Here is a 24196-nt window from a genome sequence, read left to right on the forward strand (position 1 = left end):
GTTTATAAATAAGCGTATCCCTTTAGTGCCATAATATCGGTATATGACAGTTTATGATTCCAAAGAAAATCTAATAGAAACGAACAATTTTTATTTAAAATTTCTTATTAATAATTCACGATAAAAATAATTAGAAACAATTCGCTAAAATATACTTAAAAAAGTTTTATGTACTTTTAGGCTTTCATTGGTCATATTATTATCCATGCACATTCTTCACTGATTCTATTAATACAATACATAACTTATTTTTTATATGTTCATCATTAAAGGTGTACATAATTATCAAAACAAAGATTCTAATGTTGGCATTTGCAAACAACAAAAAAAGCTGTTTATTGTATCACCTAATGTAATTAAAAGTACACTGTGTTATATACATTTTTCCAAGTACACAATCACTTATAGTCTCTAGGCATAATTATATAATATTTACATTGTTTTTTTTTTATTAAGTTATTACTAACTTTACTTTACTACAGTATGATTATATCTTATATTTGAATGATCCGTTGCGCGTTTACGCAATAATGAGATAGCAGTTATTGTATAACAGTCCCTCGTCAAAACCAATAAAGATTGTAAAGAATAATAAATTTAACAAAATTATAATTTGTTATTGTAATGTTATATAATTAAAAGTTAATTACCACACAATATATCGAATGATAAAATACTATTGCCAGCCTTCGTACTTAACAGCTTCAATGTTATACATTCACAATGATAGCAATGGTAATGTGTACGTGGTTTACTTGTATTTCTCCCATTATTTCCATATAAATTGGAAGGAAAAATCAAATTTTCTTTTCGTTCTTTCAAGTTCTTTGAATGCACTTGTGCTCTGTTTAATTAAGAATTGTCGTTTCATTGATTCATTCATGTATATAAATGTTTATGAATCGATGATTTTTTGTGAATCGTTGTGCGAATACACTGCAGAAGTTTGCAACAAAAATAATCGCAACAACGTAAAATCATTAACAACACTAGTATTATTTAAAACCCACTTAAAAAAATTCACTTCACTCGCTCGTTGTGTGAGTGTCTTGTTGATCTGATTGCAATTCACCTTCCATTCTTGCTTGCCGTTCTGCTGCTGCTCTCGCTTGTCTTCCTGCACTAGAACGAAGATTTTTTCTTTCTGGAGGAGGTTCTACACTTAATCGTTTTCCACTTCGTACTTTCTTGCCTTTAGTACCTTTGTTATCTTCTTCTATTTCTGACGGAAGTTTCGACGCATCGCTCTTAGTATTTGTAGTACTTTGTTGTGATGTAGTTGCATCTTCCAGGGCTGTTGTTATTGATGTTGTAGATGTAGGTGCAGTTATGGATGTAGGTGTAGGTGTAGGTGTGGGTGTAGATGTAGGCGTAGATGTAGGCGTAGATGTAGGCGTAAGTGTGGGCGTTGGTGTACGTGTGGGTGTTGATGTAGGCGTAACAGTAGATGCAACTGTAACTGTAACTGTAGTCGAGATACTTGTTGTTACTGTAGCAGCTGTTTCATCAATTTCCTTTTTATTATTAGTACTTAAAGATGTTTCACTGAATACATTATTCTCTTCTACGGAACTTTGTTTAGTTGTTGTACTTGATGGTCGTGTTCCATGTTCTACATCAACTGTTGTTACATCTGCTGAAGTTACAGTAGTTGTTACAGCAGTTGTCACAGGTCGTGTGCTAACTTCAATTTCAATTCTTGTCTTCTTATTGACAGGTTCAAGAGTTACTTCAAGCATACTTGGAGTTTGTTGCTCTGAACTTTGATTATGATTTCTTTTGTCACTCAGTCGTTGATCTTCTAGATTTCTTGTTAAAAGTTCTGCACTAGTTCTACTTAAATGCTCCAGGGCTTCTTTCATTTCTTGTTCTTTGTTTTTCCTGTCGGTTCGTCTTTCCGAAAGATCTGCCGCATCATTTTGTTCCAAGGTTTCTCGTTTTTCTGGTTCTATTCTACGTCTTTCTTCATTATGTAACGTCATATCCGTGTACTGTTGTAATGTTATTGTAGGATCGATAGAATATCTGGATTTCTTCTCTGTATCCTTTCGTTTAGTCGTTGATTCGGTAATTGTATCACGTTGCCTCGAGTTACTTGCTGAAGACGCTGGTTTACGCACTGCTGAGGCACTCGAAGTGGATGGATTTAGAAGCCCACATTGGGCAAGACTTTCGTAGGCCGACGATACTCCACCAGGTTGCATTGAGAATGGATTCAAACCACCCAAACCCAACGGTGTGTATAAAAGACTGGGGTTTGGGAAAAAGAAGGGGAATGGTGTCGTTGTTGATATCGTAGACGATGCTGATGAAGTTGAAGGCACCGAAGATTTACTTGTAGGAGGCTCCAATTTATTACGAGATGACTTATTAACACTGCTAATATTAGCAGAACCTGTATTTTTGCTGCTGACAGAACTGACAACAGGATTGGTCTCAGCTGCTGTACTAGTTGCTGTCGCACCTAAAGCAGCTTCCATACCTGCTAAAGATGGTAAACCAAGACCAGCAAGGTTCGCAAATAAAGAATTCGTTAAACTCATATTACTCAGGTTACTCAAATTGCCCAGTCCACTCAATGCACCCAGATTGGGTAAACCACCAAATGGCATTAAAAGAGGATTGTTCTTTGGATCAAAATTGCCAAGAGAGAGGCCTGATAGAAGAGAGTTATTCAAATTACCCAGCGAAGGAAAGTTTAAACCTGAAGCCATTGATGTAGCTGCTAAATTAGCTTGATTTGCGGATTGCTGACTAGTAGGACTTGGCATCATGGGAGGTCTTCCTGGGCTTTTACCCTTATTAACATAACTTCTATCATTTCCTGACAATCTTTTTTGTAAATCGTGTGGAAGATTTCCTCGTTCTTTAACAAGTTCGGCCCATTTTGGGTCAACATCAAACATTGGGTTCTCGATCAACCATTGACCTAAGCGCTTTAATTGTGGTGCTTTACTGCCTGTAACCTAAAATAGATGTACGTAAATTAACATATATACAAAATAAGGTATGTAGTCAGTGATAAGTAAATAAAAATATACATAATTAATTGCACTTACATAATTAATATAAATACATATATAACATAGGAAAAAATAAAATTTTGTATTCAAACCTTTTTGCCTGTTAATCTATTAATTACAGCGACATTCTCTTCTCCAGTCAATTTTTTCCAATCTAATAAAGAAGGATCAACACGCGGTCGCCGTCGTCTTGGTGCGTTTAAATATTCTGCACCTAATTGTTCAGACATAGCAGTTTGCTCAGCTAACCATTTATTCACTTTAGCCTCATGAGAATAGGATCCGATTTTAGAGGAATATTCAGCGACTTTATTAATGTCTGCAATCATCGCTTCATAACTCTTTTTGTGTCCGCTTGCTGATGACGAATGCGTTGAATTGAAATTTGGTTGTTGCTGTTGCTGCTGTTGTTGTTGCTGTTGAGTTTGTTGTTGATGCTGCTGCTGCTTTTTAAATTCGCGATTTTGTTGCTCTGCTTGAACAAGTAAGGCAGAAAAACTGTCTTTATGTGAATGTAATGATGGAGGCGGTAAGCCAGAAGTAGAATTTGATGCTCGTGAAGACGGGATCGAGGTAACAGTAATGGAAAACGGTTTCTGAGTACTTGTTGGAGGATTTGGAAGCCCAATCGGCGCTGAAGTTGGAGTAACAGTTACATTTGGTGTAATTGTACTCTTTTTACTATGTTCAGGATAGTGACTACTTTGTTGTTCTTTTGCTGCACTTAATCCTAGTACTATTTCGTCAAGTTTTCTCCGTTTTTTCTCCTTTCCAATTATAGGTTCATCTGTTGGCTTCATAAAAATATAATAAATTTTTGGTTATTATTCATATTTATGTTTTAGATGTTTATATAAATAATTGAATAAATAGTTCATATATTTATACATACACAGTTCTTTCTCTTCATCAATTTGTCTAACATACTATCTAATTTCCCTTTATTACTACTAATTTGTTTGTTTTTATTTGGCATTGAAAAGTCTTGAACCTCGTTCATAATATCTTTATTATTATCTGTACTTGTTTTTGGATATCTAAAATGTAAACATTGTATAAATATTTAATTAAAAACATGTTTTATATTAAAATTATAAATATTATATTTATGAAAAATTATACCCAGCAGATAAATCTATAGGAGTCAAAGTACTCGAAGTCCCAGGAATTACAGTTGGTTTTCCAGGAACTGTATATTTTAAATCAAAGGGTATATTTTGTGTTCGTGTTTGCTGATGCGCTGGAGGTGGTTGAACCGGTGTTGAACGCCTCGATTCTTCCGATTGTGATTCATCATTTATTTCCCATGTATTAGATCCAGATAATACAGTAGGTTTACTTAAAGTCGCAGGAGACTGAGTAACCGTGTGGCTACTACTATTTAATAATGCATGAAGTTTTGCTAAAAATACAAAAACTATATAGTTATTAATCCTTTTAAAGAAAATTAAAAGAGATCATTAGTTTAATTTTTATTAATTTTACCCCTTTCAGTTTCTACATCAATAGCAATATGCCTTTTTCGTTTTTTAGATTGTGAGATATTATTCCCAGTTGTTGTATTGCGTGATATTCCATGATCTGTAGTTATAGTTATCACCTCTGAACATTCTTTTTCATTTGAAGGTACATCTGATTCATCACCAGCACTAAAATTTATAGATACAGGCCATTCTTTGTGTTCAATTGCATGTACGATATGCATCAAACGAGCTTCAATTGCATGTTCCTAAAAAAATTCCCCAAGTCAATTCTAAATGTACATAAAAATATAGGATTCAATTTACCTTTGGCCATTTGATAGTACTGTTACTATTGTGCGATAGAAGTTGCACAACTGTTGGTTCGTTATAATCTACTGTTTTGTCACGGAGAACAAATGTATCAATTTGCGTTAATCGTGACAACGGTTGAATAACTTCCAAATCGGGAAACATTGCTTTAAGTTCTGCTGCTTGAACATTACACTTATCCTCGATTTTGCACACCTTTGCTTTATCTTTGCTTGTATCCCCTGGTTTACTTTCTGGTACTTCTAACTCCTCTTTAACAACTGGGGCATCTATTTTCACACTTACTTTATCACTTTCCGCCGTTATATTTTCATTATTTTCCGTTGATTTTTCTACTATTTCTACAGACTCTTTTTGTTCCAATGAATTTTTTTCATTTATTTCTTGAGTTTGAGACTCTTTTGGTTTTTCTTCTTGAACTTCTTTGTCAGTCTCTGCTGGTATTTCTTTTTCCTTGCTTTGATTTTCTTTCTCTATTTTTATAGGTGTCGCTTCTTCGATATTCGTTGTGATATTACTCGTTTTTGTTTCATCTGTTTTGTTAATTCCTGATATTTGATCAGTTTTAAAAATTTCATTTTTTACTGATTCTATCACTACTTCATTCTTTTCTTCAGTTTTTATTTTCGTAGCGTACTCCTTGTCTGATGACATATTTCTTGCAACAGTTGTAATAGTTAATGCATTACTGATAGGTTTTTCTTCAGTTTTATTTTCAGCCTTTATAATAGTTAATTCTACTTGGCTTTTTTCCAGATCCGTATGTTCTGTTCGCTTTTCCACGATATTTATATCCTTATCTTTTTTTGCACCCACTTTTTCAATTTTCAAAGTACCTTCACCTTTTTCCAATTTTACAAGTATTTCATCTTTATCGAATTTTAATATGTCTTCTCTGTTTTCAATTTTGATTGCTTTCTCAGATTTATCTGAGACTTTAGACGTTTGGATATTACCATACATATTTTTATTTAGAAGTTTATGAAATGAAAAATCAGGGTCATTTAAAATAGTTATATCAGTTCTTCCCAAACCATGTTTTGCCGCGCCAAGTAATAATTCTTTATCGTGTTTTCCAGGTTGCCACCAATCAGGTGTATCACCTGATGGTTGACATAATGAAAGTCGTTCCTCCAAATGAGGATGAGATAAAATTTCTTCGCGTATTTTGCTCAAAAGATCTACGCGATCTAATATTTGTCTCGCTTTTGCTGGACTGAGATGATCAACAGGAACGTCTGAAAAATCTGAGATATATATATCGTATTTAGTACTTTGATATTTATAATAAATATCAAATACGTAAACAAATTTTATATTTTCAGATTAAAGCATAAAATATGCTGAATAATATTGTATATATAATATCAATGATTGAGTCATAATATTACAGTTTTTAATTGTATATAAATATAATTATAAACATACCATCTTCGTCATTCAATTTAGCGTTACATACTTTTTTACACATTGCTCTGAAAGACATATAATAATCTGTGAGATCATTATCTGTTTTCTTATCAAATCTAGCTATACTTTTAAATTTTGTCCAATCATACTGTGCTTTCTTTCTATCATAATTAACACCGTATGTCGATACAACTCTTAAAAATTCACTTTCTTCACGACGGGACCATTTTGTCTTTTGTTCTTCAATACGAGTTCGTTCTCTTTCCTTTATCATAGCCTCCATCTTTTCTCTTCTTTCCATTTTCTATGTAAAATAAAAGAGTTGATATGTTCTAGATAACACTTTTGTTTTTTACATTAAATATTTTGAATATAATAACTTACCAAAAGATACATAGCAAGTTGTTGTAAGTCCCATCCTTGCATATTTAAAGGTGGCTCATTCATTGAAGTAGCATGATTTACAGTTGTATCATTTTCCAACCCTGTCTTTGATTTTTGTAATACTTTTACATCTTCCTTTTTCACACTTCGCTGATAGGAAGAAATTACTCGACGTAAACGAGTATTAAGATCGACCACGGACGGCCAAGTTTTTTCGTCGTCTAATAAGCCATCATTTCCTTCATGGCTACTACTAGGTTCAGGTCCAGGTGTATCTGCCTTATTAGGTAAAGCAGGTGAATCAGTAGGTGTTTCTCGATTAAATTTATCAGAATCTTTTGAATCTTTTATCATTCCAAGAGATTCAACATCTTCAATGTCATTCTCTAAACTAGTATCGTCTCTGCTGCTGCTGCTGAAATTTTTAAATATTTTAAGTTAAAACTTAATTTTACATCACATATTTTACATAGTATATCTTTAATCTTTTTAATTTTTACTAAACAAATCTTTCTAGTACGTATTTAATTGTGAAAACATACATATACTTAACCAATTATAAATGTAACAGTTATTTTGAAACTATAATTTAAAAGTGTATAATATCAAAACTAAAAAGATTTTCATGATTACCACTTTAAAATGCTGCGGATACTAAAAATTTACGTTATAAACAGAAGTTATTAAGTATATATAACAATAATGTATTGACTGTTTATAAGAAACACTTAAATAATCATTGTATATTGGTATATTATATGCATCATCCGTCTCCACTGTAAATAAAAGCTAGTAGAAAGTAATATCTTAAAACAGGTAAAAATACGAAATTCCTTCACTGTTAAGGTACGAATAAAAGTATGAATAAAATGAAAAGGAAAATTTATACACTAATTCTAGCAGAGGCATTATCTTAAGCAAATTTAAACAGCATGCAAGCCATATATGTTAGAATGAAACAGCAGTGGCACATAGATATATATATATATAAAACAACGTAAAAAGAATAGTTACTTACTTATTTTGTGTGGTCTGAGACTGGGAAGGGGGAGGGCAGCTTGTAATGAAAGAAAGCGCGGGATCAATCCTCATCTGGTCGTAATTCTCGTAGCCGTGTTTGTAGCAGCCAACTATTAAGGATTTGTCTGCTTGGGAGTCCCACCACTTCGCTGGCCGTTCCGTCAACTGTGGAGGGTTTATCCGCAACGCACTGTAGGGCGGTTTCATTTACAATTTGCCAATTTATGTATGCCAATCGTTTAGATTATAAAAGATTTATATTTTCATGAATTTTAATAGAATCGTAAATTACAATGTTTGTTGTTAAATAAACATAGAAAAGAGGCATATTATATTAGATAATATTTAAGGAATCGTTATTTATTTTTCTCGTCCCTTTCGCTCTCAATTAAGTATAAACGTAAGTAAACTTTTCAAACTTCCTATTCTGTTTGCCCCTTTAATACAGTGCACTGCTTTATAGCTGTCTCTTACCATGATGTTGCTGAGTTGACCATCTTTGACCATAGTAAGCCGTACAAAGTGTTTACAGTAATTTAAAAATCGTGTATATATTCATATACATGTTTATAAAATAGGATGGGAAAATTTTTATATTAGTAATATAGGATCAGCGATTAATAGCTATTTATAGAGCTACAAAATAAACATGGTTTAGCTCTATGAGCATTCCTCATACAATTACAGCTCCCAGGATAAACAAATACATTGCGCATGCAACTATGAAGCTCCGTATAAGCGTGTAAGTAAGTGCATGATATTCTATGATAGTCAGTAGAGCGTAGAATAATGGAGATTTAAAAGTAAATAAATATATATAAGTTTATAAGTGTATGTGTATACGCGCGCGCGCGCGTGTTTATATATATATATACATATATATAATATATATACATATAAAATCACTAACCTGACATGGACGCCATCAGATATATGCTGGACTAAGTCTCCAATAATCTCATGTTTGATATAGTAAAGCATTCGCACGCGTAACAGTACTCTGTACACAATACAAAAATTATTTACAAAATTTTAATAAAATTAAGCAGTACTTTCAACTAAAAATATTTTTTAACAAATTTTATCATAAAAAAGATTGTTGTGTTTGATGTACGTACTTATTTGCATGACGACTCAAGTGTTTCCTGTAATTACTTTCAAGAAATATGTCTCCGTCATACTTTTCAGCGTTACTCCAATGATTAGGATCATTTGGACCTCCATTGATCATTGATCCCCGTGTTTCTCTACCTTCTCTAACTCGCCCTTTTTTCTTTTGTCTATTATTTCGTCCACTAGTATTAACACACACAGTCTTGATCTTTTCTCCATTTTCTACAGGCGTAATAAGATCACAGATGAAGTTACGAATTTTTTCATCGCCGCGATAGTAACGGAGACAATAGAGTAAAATGACTCGTGCACAATCTTCAACATCAACTTCACGCCATCCTCGACGAAACTGACTGTGTTGAAGAATCTCTTCCCATCGACCCCATCCAAACGTTAGTAAGCCTCGTTCGACCTTAAAACATTCGCTTCGTGCCCAACTTCCATATACCACCTCACCTTCCCGAGGAACATATTCATCGCAGAATTTCCGTGTCTTCTTACCAAACTTATCTCTTCGCTTTTTACCTTATAATGATAAAAAAACATATTACTACATATCTTATTATAAACTTAATATTAAGATAAAATATAGATGTGTGGAAGTTCAATTCTTTATAATGTAAATATAAATAATTCTGTAGTAATGGCAAGCAACATTACAAATATAGCTCGAAGGAAGATAGTATTTATGTTGTGAGTTCACGAGACAGAAGTTGATATTCTTTCGAAATTTACAAATATACATATGTAGAAACAATTACTTATTTTGAAAAATGAGAAATAAATTGAATTAGTAAATTAAGAAATGGAGGATAAAATATTGAATAAACATTAAGAAACTTTTACTTAATTAATATGCTAAAAGATGTATTAAAAATATTAATAAACAATTATTAAATAATAAAACAATATCTACATTAATTAAATAATAAAATTAACTGCATTAGATTCTTATCATGATAGTTTATGTTACTTGTATCTAGTGAATAATCTATGTTCATGAATGTTGTATAAATTATGTAAAGAAACACCTATTCAATTTGCCATGCATTACACAAATACAATGTCCTAAACTTATGTTACAACAAGGATTTTTTTATAATATGTAAGAATGAAATATATTTAAACATTTTAATTTTTGGCAAACACACCAATAAAAACAGCTTATAGAACAGGAATAACATATTTTAAACATTATTATGATAATATTAATGGTATAGGCATACATGCACGTGATTATGCTTATATGTGTATGTGACATTCGCTGAATAAAAATAATAGAAAAGTATGTACATATATCTAGCGTATTTAACGTTTTTATGGAAATTTATTTGTGAAAACTTCAAAAGCAAAGAAATTAATTGAGAATGTATACCATAAAATTTTTGTGTTATGTTGTTAATTTGTTTTGTTGGAAAACTAAAAAAAACTGAGATTATTTCACTTTTTTAAACTATTCTAAAATCCTTTAATAAATCCCGAGTTTCTCATAAACATGAACGTAAATAGAAAAAGGATCTTAATACAACAAAATATCACTTGATGAATATAAATATATATATATATATATTCTGCTACTAAAAATAAATTATATATTTACAATTATATGTTGAACACAACACAGTGAAGTTAGTATCTACAAAGTTTGATAATTCAATATTTATACCAATATTTTAATATGTTCTACTATACAAAAATTAAGGAACTTTTACAAATAAAAAGATATTAAAACGAATAACTGTTTTGCTAGTTTTATAAGGATAAAAGGCATGAAATATTTGAAACAGGATATTTAAATGTGACCCAATACCTTTGTAATTATCGTAGGATAATTCCATTCCAGGTATCACGTTAATTTGATGAAGTTAAGAACGGTATTGTCTTTTAACATGCACTAAGAATGAACATACCTCTACCTGTTAACCCACTACTTGTTTCATCGTCGCTATTATCATCAGAACTATCAAGATCTGACATAACGACAGATTCGTCATGGCCATATCGTTTGATTTGTGTTCTTCGCCTTGGTTCTGATATCACTAATTCGTCTTCTTCTTTTTTCTCTGTTGTATCAATCTCAGCTTTCTTTGCCCATTTCTTCCAAAAATCTGGGTCATCAATATTTATATCCGATCTATTAGATGAGCATGCAAAACTAGCTTTTGAAAATGTCGATCCTTTCTCTGCTTCTATCGTAATAATCTATATAATTGAATTTTTCTAAATTAGTAAACACACATAAAAATGAAGAACTTTTAGCTAACGAAACAATAGTTCACTTACTTGTGTTCTTCGTTCAAGTATTTGTTCTATATCTTCCTCACAAAATTTATCTCCTGCATTATCGTCATCCATAATAGCACCATAAGCACCCTTTTTTAATAAATCTTCTATCTCCTTTTTAGTCAACTGTTTATTACTTGGATCTTTACCCCCTTGACTTGTATTCATAGATTGCAAAATTGCTTTATCTAATCCAAGTTTCAAAGAAGCTTTATCAAACATTTCCCTTTCATAAGTATTTCGGCAAAGTAATCGATATACTTTCACCATTTTTTGTTGACCAATTCTATGACATCGAGCTTGAGCCTGCATACAAATTTAATATATGTATTTGTAATTTAACAACGCATACAATATTCTAGTTATTGTTTCACGTATAAGTACAAAAATTCAATAGTTTTACTAAAATAGAGTAAATTCAATTAAAACCTGTAAATCATTTTGTGGATTCCAATCACTATCATATATAATAACAGTATCTGCTGCTGTAAGATTAATTCCAAGACCTCCTGCTTTAGTACAAAGAAGAAAAACGAATCTGTCGGAGTCAGGTTTACTATAACGATCAATTGCAGCTTGTCTTAAATTTCCCCGAATTCGACCATCAATTCTTTCATACGGATACCTAAACAAATATTTTTGATAAAGGTATAAATATCGTAAAAGAATATTTACAATAAAGTAAAAATCAATAATTCTTACTTTTTATATAATAAATAATCTTCCAATAGATCTAAACATTTCACCATCTGACTAAATATTAACACTCTATGACCACTGGCTTTGAGTTTTGGCAGTAACTTATCGATTAATACCATTTTTCCAGAGCTATTTACTAGTGCATGGTAATAAGCTTCTGAATCTTCCTTTTCACCAGTTTTGTAATCCAATTGTATTTGATCTTCTGCACCATTAAGTAGGAATGGATGGATACAGCACTTTCTTAATTCCATCATTGTATTCATGAGATTCGGAATGTTAGCTGATGTGGTTCCTTTTGCGAGGAAAGAGAAATTCCTTTCAAGAATGCCACGATAATATTTTTTTTGTATATTTGTTAATTCCACCTGAACGATGAAAGGGCATAATTTATTATAAATTATTTATTAATTTTCAAATATACATAAACAAACTTGTGTTAATAATATTAGTCACCTCAACTACTGTTTCTTCCTTTGGAGCTAACGATTTCTCTACATCTTCCTTAAGTCGACGTAGCATCATTGGCTTCAAGAGAAGTTGTAGCTTATGGACTTCACTTTCACTACTCAAATTACCAAATTCTTTAAGGAATGCTTCACTACTAGAAAACTGCACTGGTTCGAGAAAATTCAATAATGAAAAAAGCTCATTGACATTATTTTGTAAAGGTGTACCAGATAAAAGGACTCTATGCTCTAAATTTAATTGTCTAAGACCTTCAAGTAATTTGCAATTTCTATTTTTTAGCCTATGAGCTTCGTCTATAACACAGAGTCTCCAATTATAGCCCCGTAATTCGTTAAAATCTGTTATAATTATTTCAAACGTAGTTATCAGTACATTAAATTTGATTAAATCTTTAATTTGCTGTCCTTTTTCATTTTTATAATAAACTTCATATTCTTGAAGCATAGTTCGACTTGCTGCACTGTAAGTAAAAGACTTCATAGTAAAATGTATTTTATTTTCAAATATGAAACTGCGAAAAAATTGTACTTACGATCCGTGATATACTACAACATTCATGTCCGTCCAACTTTCAAATTCACGTTGCCAATTTGGAATGGTTGAGAGTGGAGCTATTATTAAAAATGGTCCACGAATGCCATATTTGTATACTGCATCCACAAATGTCAAAGACTGAATTGTTTTTCCTAAACCCATTTCATCGGCAAGAATGCAATTATGTCCATTATACCACGAGAAAAGCAACCAATTAAGGCCTTCTAATTGATACGGTCGCAAACTGTTATTATTTTTATAAATTGGTGATTCCTCTAATTTTACCCACGCTGACGCATTTGGTTTCTTTTTGGGCTAAATAGATATTAATAATTATTTTGATGTTAAACATTATATTATATAATTATAATATTATAATATACTAATATAATAACATATTACCTTCCATTGATCCTTAGGAGGTACTTTATTAAACTTTATAAATTGAGCTATTTTTTCTGGATCAACATCTTCTTCTAATTCCCATGTGGAATCTTCATATTGAAGAGATCGCCATTTGACTAAATAGTGTTTTAAAGTTTCTCCAGTTGTTGGATCAGTATGCGTTGCTTCATCAAGCACTCTATCTACTTCTACAAAATCTGGATTAAATGGATCATCCTCGGTCTAAAAAAAGAACCATAACTTTGATTATTCATATCTACCTATCTAATATTAAGAAATAAAATATCAAAACTGTTGTAAAATATACAGGTACAAAATAATTACATTTTCGAAGATATTAGTGTTTTGTTGTTGTTTTTGCTTGAATCTTTTCAGCTTGGCTTGAATTCTTTTATCGCCCTTGTATAATTCTTCTTCAGTCCTCCATTCACAATGCAAATAAGAAAAATTTCTATATTTAACAAAATACTCCTCAACTTCTACTATTTGAGGCTTCACATCTGCTACTGCATTTTCTTGTTTAGATTCTGTAATTGTTCCTTCACTTTTACTTTTATCTTTTACATCATTGATACTTTTGTCTTCGGAAGTCTCAGTATCATCTTCATCCTTATTACTCGTTTCTGAGACTGATTCTTTTTCAGATGTTTCTTCTTTTGACTCATTTTCCCCTTCTTTATTTTTTGTATCAGGAACACTATTATCATTTTTTTCAGCAGATGTCTCAGTTTTCACTTCTGGAACAGTAGGTTTGACTTCTCTTTTACCTATGCGAGAACACAATATATGTTGCACAACCATGGAATCTTCATCTGTTGTATTCTATAATGCATAAAAATTACTACTTTAAAATTTTTGCGAATACAATTTTAATATATGAAGAATATGATATTAACATAATACATACAATATACACAAAGTTAGGTTTATTGGGCCCAACTTCACCACCTTCATTATCTTTTTTGACAGAAACAGGTTTTGCGGTATTTGTACCCTCTACTTTTTTAGAAAGCTGAGCATCCTGAAGAGGTACATCATCATCTGAAAATCTAAGCATTACATCGTCCACATATTTCTTACGATGCGTATTTCTTGCTGAACGCCTTTTATTATCATCTCCAGCTTCTGGTGATGGCGGAGGCGTTGCAGCTAATTCTTCACCGTCAGAATCGGGCGCAATTCGACTTTTTCGTTTTCTAATAAAATTTGGCAAATTAATGAAATAAAGAAGAATGTATTAAAAAAGAAATTACAAATAAGAAATACAATTACTTATCAATATTCAATATTTTAAAATAACATACTTCGAACTTCTAGGTGATTTTCCTAACGAAACCTTCCCAACCGATCTTTTACGAGCAGCAGCCTTTTTCTTATTAGGTGTAGCAGTTTCTGTAACTGTGCCGACATCTGAATTTTCTTCTTTCTTTTCATCTGCTGGACTATCCTCTGAGTCTCCTTTTTGTTTATTTTGATCTTTTGTTTCAGTTACTAATGGCTCAGTAGTTGAAGAGTGTACTTGTTCCTGATCACTTTGGATGGATGGTTCAGGTGGTTTTGTATCTGACTCTTTAATTGCACTTGAATCAGAGACTGCAGTTTCTTCATTTTCTTGAATAGCTTCATCATCAGCTGATTCAGAATGATTAGTTTTTCTGTAAAGATAGAAAGTATTCATAGAAATAATTACTGTTCTAACACATGAAAATTAAGAGGTAATATTTACAAAATAACTTACTTTCTATTACGTTTTGTTGAATCTTTGTCTTTATTTCTCTTTCTTGGTACTTTTGGAGATTTTGCTTCCTTTGGTGGTTTTGGTTCTTTCTTAACTTTCGGCTCTTTTGGCTCTTTTGGTTCTTTTGGCTCCTTTGGCTCCTTTGGCTTACGCGGTTTTCTGGTAGGCGGCCGCGACTTCCTGCCTTTACTCCATTCTTCTTCTATATCGCCAGAAGATGGTTTAATATCCTCAGAATCTGCTGCACTATCAACAATATTGCTACTGTCTCCAGGAGTTACTTGGTTATCCGATAATGGTTGTTCTGGCTGTTGCTGAGTAACTGCTGCTGGAGTAATTGCTTCTTTATCAGCCTTTTTCCTACTCTTTTTAGCCCTAGGTGTGCCTTTACTACGACCACGACCAGTAGTACTTGAAACCTATTTATAAAAGGATTAAAGCAAATTCATTAAAAAGATTCCCCTTATTTATAATAATATATTGTTTATATATAACAAAAATAAAATATAATAATTTACCTGTGGACTATCAACAACAGCTGTTGCTGTAAACATTGGGGTTTGCAATATGCATTGTGGTCCACCATTACACTGATCATTAGTCTCATGTTGTTGCAGAGCTTGCAATTTTTCTTGTATAGAAACAATTTTTTCTTGATTCTCACTTGCTGGGGGCATACAATATAATTCTTGCAGTTGCTGTTGCAGTGCAGCTTTTTCTTGGTGATGTGTAACTGGAGCACATGAATTACCAAAACCAGCAGATGTAACTGCTGTTGATGTTGGATTTTGTGGCATGTTATACATATTTGGCATAGTGCTACCACTAACAATATCACCACCAGAGGGATACTGTTGACCAGAACCCACTAGCATTTCATTTGAATAAATGTTATTTTTTTGAATATTTGTGTATTCTGTGAAATTTTGTTGCACTTGGTGAGGAGTTTGTGAATTTGGCACTGATACTGCAGTTTGATGAGATGGTAATACTATATTATTGCTTTGATTAACTGTAGGAATTTGTTGTTGGTGTGTAGGTTGAACTTGATTAGGCTGGTTTTGTATTTGAGGAGCTGAATTTTGTAAAGGTGCCTGTACCTGTGACAACTGAGATGAAACTACTGATGCATTCTGAGGAATTATACCGACTTGCGAAGTTATATGTGGTTGAGGTTGCTGTGTTGATTGAACCTGACTTATACAACTTGAAGCTGGTTGAGGTGGTGGTGGTGGCTGTACCAATTGAGGTTGTGAAATTTGTGGCTGTGATATTGAAGATTGTTGAGACTGAGTAATCGATGGTTGCTGTTGAGAAGTATTTATTTGTTGCAATTGTTGTTGGGGAGATGATTGTTGAGCTGTTTGAGGTTGTTGTACTTGGCTTATTTGTGGCTGTTGTGAAGATTGCAGTGACTGTTGAGGCTGTACTGGAGATTGTTGTGCTGATACTACTTGTGGCTGATTCATATGAAGTTGTACTGGTTGTTGTGGACAATTGATAGGTTGCTGTTGATTGTGCTGCTGCTGCTGCTGCTGCTGCACTGCTTGATTGCTAACTGCAGGTTGTTGAGGGTGTGCAGTTGCATTACTATTAGTTGGACAATTTACTGGAGTCAGCTCTAAATGTTGATCATTTGGTTTCTTATCACATGTATTCTGATTCTCAATAGTAGAAACAGGAGTCTGAACTTGATTTTGTGTCAATTGTTGTTGAGACATTGTTGAAATACTTGAACAATCAACATTTCCATTTGTACTAGAAGCTGGTAATGATTGTACAGTTTCCTGAGATATTTTCCCAGATGTATGCTCTAAAGGCGAATTATTTTGTGAACTATTTTGCATCAAAGTATCAGCTTGTTGGTTAAGCACATCTTGTTGTTCTTGAACATTTTGATGTAATGTTTCAGTCTCTGACTTTGAAGGTTCTATTGTGTTATGAACAGAATCCGTAGGATCTCTAACTGTAGTTTCTGCAACATTATGAATAGTTTCTGTTCCAGTTACTGGAAACATTGATGGGCTTTGTTCAGATACTGGAGGTTGAGTTTCTACTATACTTCTATCTTCATTCACATTTGGCCTTATTTGTTGCTGCTGTTGTTGTGGATGTGACCACTGAGTTGGCATTGGCATTCTAGGACCTGTTATTGGTGACATAGAATTTTGTGCGGTAGACTGAGATAAAACATTTGGTGTTTGCGACATTGATGGACGTGTCTGAAACTGATTATAATCTTGACTTGAAACGTTCGAATTTGTTACAGAAGCACCTGGAATCACCATCTGCTCCAGTGCTTGAAGAGTAGTTTGTTGCGATGTTGGATTCATCTGCATTGAAGTTGGAGGACAAGGTGACACAGACATTGTACCAGGTTGGTTTGACTGTTGATGTGGAAGTTGAACATGTGGATGTGGAGATAGTGTATTAGGTTTAGCTGGTGACATAATAGGTCTAGGAGACATTTGCTGTTGTACTGCAGGTGGTCGCGGCGACATCTGAGGTCTAGGTGACATTTGAGGTGACAACTGTGGAAAAGCTGCACGATATTGGGGACTTGTGGCATGTTTGGCTGTGCCAAATTGCGTTGTAGGTCCAGAATGTTGAGGCTGATTGAACATTGAAGTTGCATGATGAGAATATTGAGAGTCTATTGGTTGTTGCTGTTGTGTATTAGGATGTTGTGAATGTTGAGGATACTGTTGAGGATGTGAAGGATGTGTTTGATGAGTTGGATGAGACGGATGATGATGTGGCATCCTTTGTGGTGGTTGTTGAGTTTGTTGTTGCTGCTGCTGCTGCTGTTGTTGCTGCTGATGAATAGCTGAGGCAAAGCCTGGATACCCAGGAGATGTTTGATACATTGTAACAGAACTTCCTTGCTGGTAATGCTGCTGTTGTCCAACCATATGTTGATAAACACCACCTGTTCCACCAGCTTGCATTGCTTGATGTGGCACACCCATATTTCCTATCATACTTTGCTGATTACTAAAATGTTGTTGTTGCTGTAATTTTTGATTCATCACTCCACTTTGATCTTGTTGATGAGAATACTGTGGAGGTATATGTTGTCGGAAAGTACCAGGTTGTGGTGCCATCTGATTATAATGTCTCTGCATTTGTGGATAAGCGCCTCCACTACCTGGCCAACCTTGCATACTTGGATCTATAGACATATTCGCTCTAGTCATTGAATGCTGTTGCTCCATTGAATACATGTTATCATTATAATTAGGATATTGTCCTCCACTACCAGGATGAGGCCCTCTATGTTGTGGTGCCATATTTCGAGCTTGATTTTGAAATGCTCCAGGCACCATAGCACGCTGTGGTGCACCATTGTCAAACGTACCAAGATTTTGATTAAACATGTTGCGTTGCGATGGATTCTGCAATTGATTAGCACTTCCAAAATCAGATCCACCAAACGAAGTTAATTTTTGAAGTGGAGATTCTTGAGATATATAAGATTGACTAATATAACTCCCTCCTCCATTAACACCAGTGTTTGGACCATCTCTAGATACTACCACAGAATTAGTTGTGCCTGCAGGGTCAAAATGATCGTTCCCCCCGAGGTCAGGAAGAGCATCAAGCATCGAGCCACTAACATCTTCACCAAACAAATCGTACGAGTCCATGTCTATGCTGCAGGACTCTTCGCCTCTATTTCAGGCTCAAGAGAATATCTTATAGTCTCTCTTTCAGACATTAACGTGCCCATTGTTAATCCACGTTTTTTTTGCCTGAAACAATGTTTATTAAAATTGCATTAAATATTTATTTTATTTTTATGTATATAAAATTTAATGTTCTAATTCATTTCTACAATATTTAGATTATTTTTATAATTTTCAGTATTAGATATTATATGATGACATTGACAAATGCCAAAGGGAAAAAGCTATACGCTTATGGCTTAATTTCTCATAATCGCTATAACCTTTTCCCCTTGGAATATGTCCTAATATGATTTCCAGATACAGGAAATAGAAACACAAATAAAGTCCACATTTTTGTAGAATATAGATATATATAAAAATTATTATTTATAAACATCTTCATGCTGATACTTATGTAATATTAAAATATTATATATTATATATTACATACTTAATTACAAATTTTAGTCACTTACAAAAAAATAACACAAAACTATATAGAATATCATTTTATGTCAATCACAATAAAAGTATGATTTAATAATTTTAACTAGTTTTACATTTATAATTATTACATTTTAATAATCAATATATTGATTAGTATTTGCAATATATATTTTTATAGAACTTGTAATCTCTTGTTGATTTAAATTTACCACAAAAATAATATTTTTATTTATAATAATTAATATAAAAGTCATAATTGCTATAATTTAATAATTACTGTATTTATTTTTTCTAAAAATACAAGCATTACATTATATACAGTTTCATTTGTACACTTTTTATCAACCTAGATTTAAATTGTTATATTACACATTGGACATACCTACTTATATATGCTTGTATATATTCATTAATATGATCAAATTAACATAACCTAACACTAAAAAGAGATATGATAATTACAATATGAGCATAACAAAATGTATATAAATTATACATACAAAAATTAAAAGTAATTTCAAGATAATTTTACAGATTTGCTAAAACCAATAGAAAATAATTATTTTATGTTAAAATGATGAAATCTGTCAGCATATCAAAAATATATAATAGGGCTACTTAAAACCATTTAAAAAATATAGAAAATGGATATAAATTGCAAAAAAATAATGTATATTATTGTTTATTAAAAAGTTATAGATCTGGTACTTTTTTCATTTAAAACGAATAATAAAAGATTCAAGCATGCTGTTAACCAGTACAGACAATAAAAGGAACATTTTTTTTTTAAGTAACAATATGGTATTATTGCACATTGCTGACACGCTGGTAAAATTGCAAAACCGATATGTAAAAATCTTCAAATATTGATACATGCACATGAACACAAAGCGAAAAAGAAACTCGAAAAAAAAAAAGAAGAGAAAACACCTTACAAACCTGATGCACTGACAGCGGCACTATAATATACGAAAGGAAATTCTTGCTCTTATTAGGATACGAACTAAAAACGCACACATTAAGTATATTACAAGGGTGAACAAGAAGAAACTGTTAAGATAGGTATAGAAAGTTCTCACACTTTATTGCGAGCGTAATTTTATTATCGACAAAATTTCTCTTTCAAATTCGTGGAATTTGAACGCACGCCGAGTTAAATACGAGTATAGTAATAATATCAGGGGGAATCGAAGCGACTCGGTGAAAAAAAAGCACGGATCGTCGGAAAGTACGCCATTATCGTGAGAGATTTCCGTTTGGGCTTCCAAGAGAACTCTCGTAGCGGCCACCGCGACGCTCGATATTCAAGCACCAAAGCGTCACTTCACTTCGCACAATTCACTATTTCTTTCTATATTTCGTAGAAAACGCGTCTCGAAACATATATTACTTGATGGATGTAGTTATATGTTAATGTTTTATCGAAAAACCACCCTTGTTTGCGCGCGCGTATACAAGATTTTCATCGACGGTGGCTGCGGCTGCGGCTGCGGCGCGAACCGTCGAGGTGCAAGCGTGTCCATAGGCCCGAATCATTCTACACATCTCTCTGCCCTCTCACCCCCCCCCCCCCCCCCCCCCGCCCCCTCTCTCTCTCTCTCACCCAGCCCCTGTCTTCCCCGCGCCGCTTTCCTCCTTTAGTACAGTTCACAACGAAGGACTACTCTTCTCTCTTACCCTACCCTATCCTATCCTGTCCTGTCCTCCTATACAACGGAGGCCGTTACACACACTAGTTAGAAATCGTAACATCTGTAGAAACTTATACAGCTACCTTTCACGTCATGCGCGCACACTCACTCACTGCACCACCTGGTGGCGCGCGCATCTCTCTTTGCCACTTAAAAACCTCTGTGCATGTATAGACACGCGTATGTAATGAACATGAAAAAAAAAGAAATAATGCATTTGAATTAGTCACGGATTTTTTCAATTTATCATTGTAAAAACAACTATTTATTTGGTTCATATGCAACTGAAAAAATCGAAATATCAAGAAATTATCAAATTTATTGTATTTACACAATGACTACAAGAAATGTTTATTATAGCAATTACATACTAATTAATTAAGTTCAACTGTTAATTTTCATATCATATTGCTGTTATATTCATATAACTGCAAAAATTTAATACTATGAAAATGAAACGTGATACCTGCCAAAAAAAACGCTTCATCGAAAAATAAGGGTATGTACTTGCAAGTACTTTTTGTAGCCATTGTATATCTTAACATCTTTAATGGCTGTTAGTAATTTGAAAAAAAGATCATTAATGAAATAAAAACGGAAAAATATTTATGTTAGAAAATAAAGCATTTAAATGACTAGATATATTTATTCCATAACTCCTGTACTAATCGGATATTTATATTTAATTGAACGAATGTTAATTTGATTAATCTTTTTCTCTAAAGAATAAGAAATCACAATTTTTTTTAATTTCCGAAATGTTTGTATCTTTTTTTTTCAAATCTTTTATTTCTTCATAGAGTCATTACTTGAATCAATAGAAACTAATGCAAATAAAAAATAAATTTATTTGCATGTATATTGACATCTAAAACTATGAACAAATTCATATTATCGATTAAAAGAATAAAAACTTGGAATCTACTTTAATCATGATCATACAATTGAAACACGAAACATAGAGCTCAAAATACGATTGAAATACTGGAATGAATTCGAATTACTTATCAATTACATTTAAATAATTTTATATAATCGATTTTATATAAAACTGAATTAATATTTAAATAGTTATATAAACCTATATACATATATTTCAGTGTATTTTCTATCGAAAATTACTATTAGAAAATCTATTTAATCTTTTGCCAGAAAGAAATTAATCAAATCACCATGTAAATATGAATATTTTGGATATGAATATGGATATAAATACTTAGATTTCGATAAATGACATTATGATACACAACGTGCGATGATTGTGATATATAAATGAACAAAATTAATTTGTAAAATGTACAATAGGAACATAGTTATTTAAGATCGAAAGTAAAATAGGAACGTGATTTACTATAAAAACAAAAAATCAGTGAAAATTGTGGATCATATGTTTGTATATGCATTTCAACCAATTAAATATTACATTTTTATTTACATCTGAGGAAGTAAGTATATTTTAAATACTTTTCAAATATGATGTATAATAAAATTTGCGTATTGCGTATATAAATGCATATATATATGCATATGTATCAACATATGTGTAAATGCATAAGTTCAATGCGTGAATATAGTACATTCACTGAATGAAAACAGAAAACAACGGGAAGAAGAAAAGAGATTGGACGCTGCAACCTTCCAAGAATTACACTCCTAGCACATAAAGTATTTGGCATCATGGTAAAAACACACAACGCAATTGGCGGTAGTAAGGCGGAGTCCGAATTATACCACAAAGAGAACCAATCAGATTTTACCTTATAAAGTAGGATACCAGGGCAGGATATTCGATTAACCAATCCTGTCCTTTAGGTATCAGCTTGAATGTGTAAGTATATACAACATCTTTAATGAATCACGAGTGTATTTAACATTATATTTCATTTTATTTGATTGAATGCATACACACACGCGCGCGCGCACACACACATACTTATTGTAATAAAGAAATCAAATCACATAATCCGTCGAATAATGAATCGCTAATGACTAGAGAAATACAAATTTTAAAAAATTTGTGACAAGATTTTGTTTTTTATGACTAGTTATACACAAACCAATTCTATCAATTCTAATTCTAATTCTAATAATTCTATCAATTATTTTTCAATTTTAAATGACAAGGTTGTAAATGTTACAATTATTGATTTATTTACTATCAAAAAGTAAAAAATAAACATTTTTTATTTAATAGGAAAATGTACAGAAAGCTTATTGTTTTGAAGTGAGAGAGAGAGAGAGAGAGAGAGAGAGAGAATCTACCTTTAATAGTTTTACTATAATGTGTAAATTAAAAGTATTAACAATTATTGAAGATTTATAGATAATAAAGACCTTAAAGATATAGACCTTACAATAAATATATAGTTAATAAATCAATTTTCGTAGTTTCAAGATTACTATTTTGAAAGAAATACTTATTTCATTTTAAATTTGTAAATGTTTCACAGCTATATCAATGAAACATCGTCACGTAATATAATTCAATAGATTTATACAAGTATATTAAAAAGAATAGACTTTATGTAATTTCAGTAACATTCAGTGATTATGAATTTTATTATACTACATAATAATGGGTAATTTTGCTAAATACATTTTTATAATCGATTGACAAAAAAAGAATAACACAAAAGGACAAAAATTAAATACCTATCACGTGAAACATAGTCAAACTAACAATGGTCTTACACATCCCTACGCAATCTACAATCAAACCATGAATTATTATGAAAAGTGGGATACAAACTAAAAATAATGAGAATTTATATTTTTCCATAACAGAAATAAAACAGAGTACTCACAGCATAGAAAAACTATAACGCAAAACTATAAGAGATCAATGAAAAATATTGAAATATTATAGAAACGTTATATTTTTATTTCGCATACTAAATATCTATGAATGTAATATAACATTATACAGTTTTATTCTGGTTTGAAGTGTCAAAATTAAGTTTCAATATTGTTAAAATTAAGAAATATATAAGCAATTTATATAAACTTACGAGTTATTATTATGAAAAACCAGGATTTTGCAATAATTAAATAAGACTCACTGTAGTGTACACGTTAATCCCATTCTCCTGGACATTCCATGTAAATCTACTGCACGATTGTTCGCTTAATCGTTATCTTGGTGTCCATTTTGTTTGGTTAATTACTGAAGAGGCGTCAGTGCTGCCGTCGATTACGTTGACACAACATAATGGTTCTTCCGTGATTGGAGCACAATATATGTCAGAAATTCTAGTGTTTTTAACAGTTTTATAAGTAATCACATAAATTCGAACTTTACAACATCACTGTAACAAATTAAAATGAAATTTAAAATGTTTTAACAACATTATATATTTCTATTTATATTTCACATATTGACCGCTTCATCTTTTCGACGATAACCCAATTTCGTAAACGAATAGACAAGAAACGAAACGTTTTCTGCTTACAAACACACCGATGGTGTCGACACTTTACTTTATGACACATTGAATTTATTAAATATAAGAAGTCATAA

General features: G+C 32.1%; 1 protein-coding gene across 6 annotated transcripts; it reads right to left on the bottom strand.

Annotated features, from left to right (window-relative positions):
* Nucleotides 1-305: 305 nt before the first annotated feature.
* On the bottom strand, nucleotides 306-24160 carry LOC126870892 (chromodomain-helicase-DNA-binding protein 7). 6 transcript variants are annotated; one of them, XM_050629037.1, is made up of 24 exons: nucleotides 23739-24160; nucleotides 15392-18625; nucleotides 14874-15292; nucleotides 14440-14790; nucleotides 14043-14331; nucleotides 13460-13957; nucleotides 13133-13357; nucleotides 12729-13045; nucleotides 12182-12656; nucleotides 11729-12093; nucleotides 11456-11651; nucleotides 11027-11332; nucleotides 10660-10945; nucleotides 8749-9268; nucleotides 8541-8630; nucleotides 7629-7820; nucleotides 6611-7025; nucleotides 6245-6530; nucleotides 4811-6063; nucleotides 4509-4752; nucleotides 4146-4425; nucleotides 3916-4060; nucleotides 3116-3817; nucleotides 306-2966 (listed from the first exon to the last, which is right to left on the bottom strand). In XM_050629037.1, the coding sequence occupies exons 2-24, from the start codon at nucleotides 18518-18520 to the stop codon at nucleotides 1026-1028; spliced, it is 12924 nt and encodes a 4307-aa protein (XP_050484994.1). In that variant the 5' UTR covers nucleotides 18521-18625; nucleotides 23739-24160; the 3' UTR covers nucleotides 306-1025. The 6 variants fall into 6 exon arrangements, with proteins under 6 accessions (XP_050484994.1, XP_050484996.1, XP_050484992.1 ...); XM_050629039.1 differs by having other exon boundaries at nucleotides 4811-6054; nucleotides 10654-10945; XM_050629035.1 differs by having other exon boundaries at nucleotides 10654-10945.
* Between the last annotated feature and the right edge of the window lie 36 nt (nucleotides 24161-24196).

Source organism: Bombus huntii, chromosome 11, assembly GCF_024542735.1.
Source record: "Bombus huntii isolate Logan2020A chromosome 11, iyBomHunt1.1, whole genome shotgun sequence".
Classification (NCBI taxonomy): Eukaryota; Metazoa; Arthropoda; class Insecta; order Hymenoptera; family Apidae; genus Bombus; species Bombus huntii.

Excerpts from the sequence above, each read along its gene's own strand:
- LOC126870892 (XM_050629035.1), bottom strand. The coding sequence starts at position 18,520 with ATGGACTCGTACGATTTGTTTGGTGAAGATGTTAGTGGCTCGATGCTT. Across the intron at positions 10,946-11,026 it reads TACTTGAACGAAGAACACAA|ATTATTACGATAGAAGCAGA; the intron begins GTAAGTGAACTA and ends TCAATTATATAG. Across the intron at positions 7,026-7,628 it reads TCTCAGACCACACAAAATAA|CAGCAGCAGCAGAGACGATA; the intron begins GTAAGTAACTAT and ends TAAAAATTTCAG.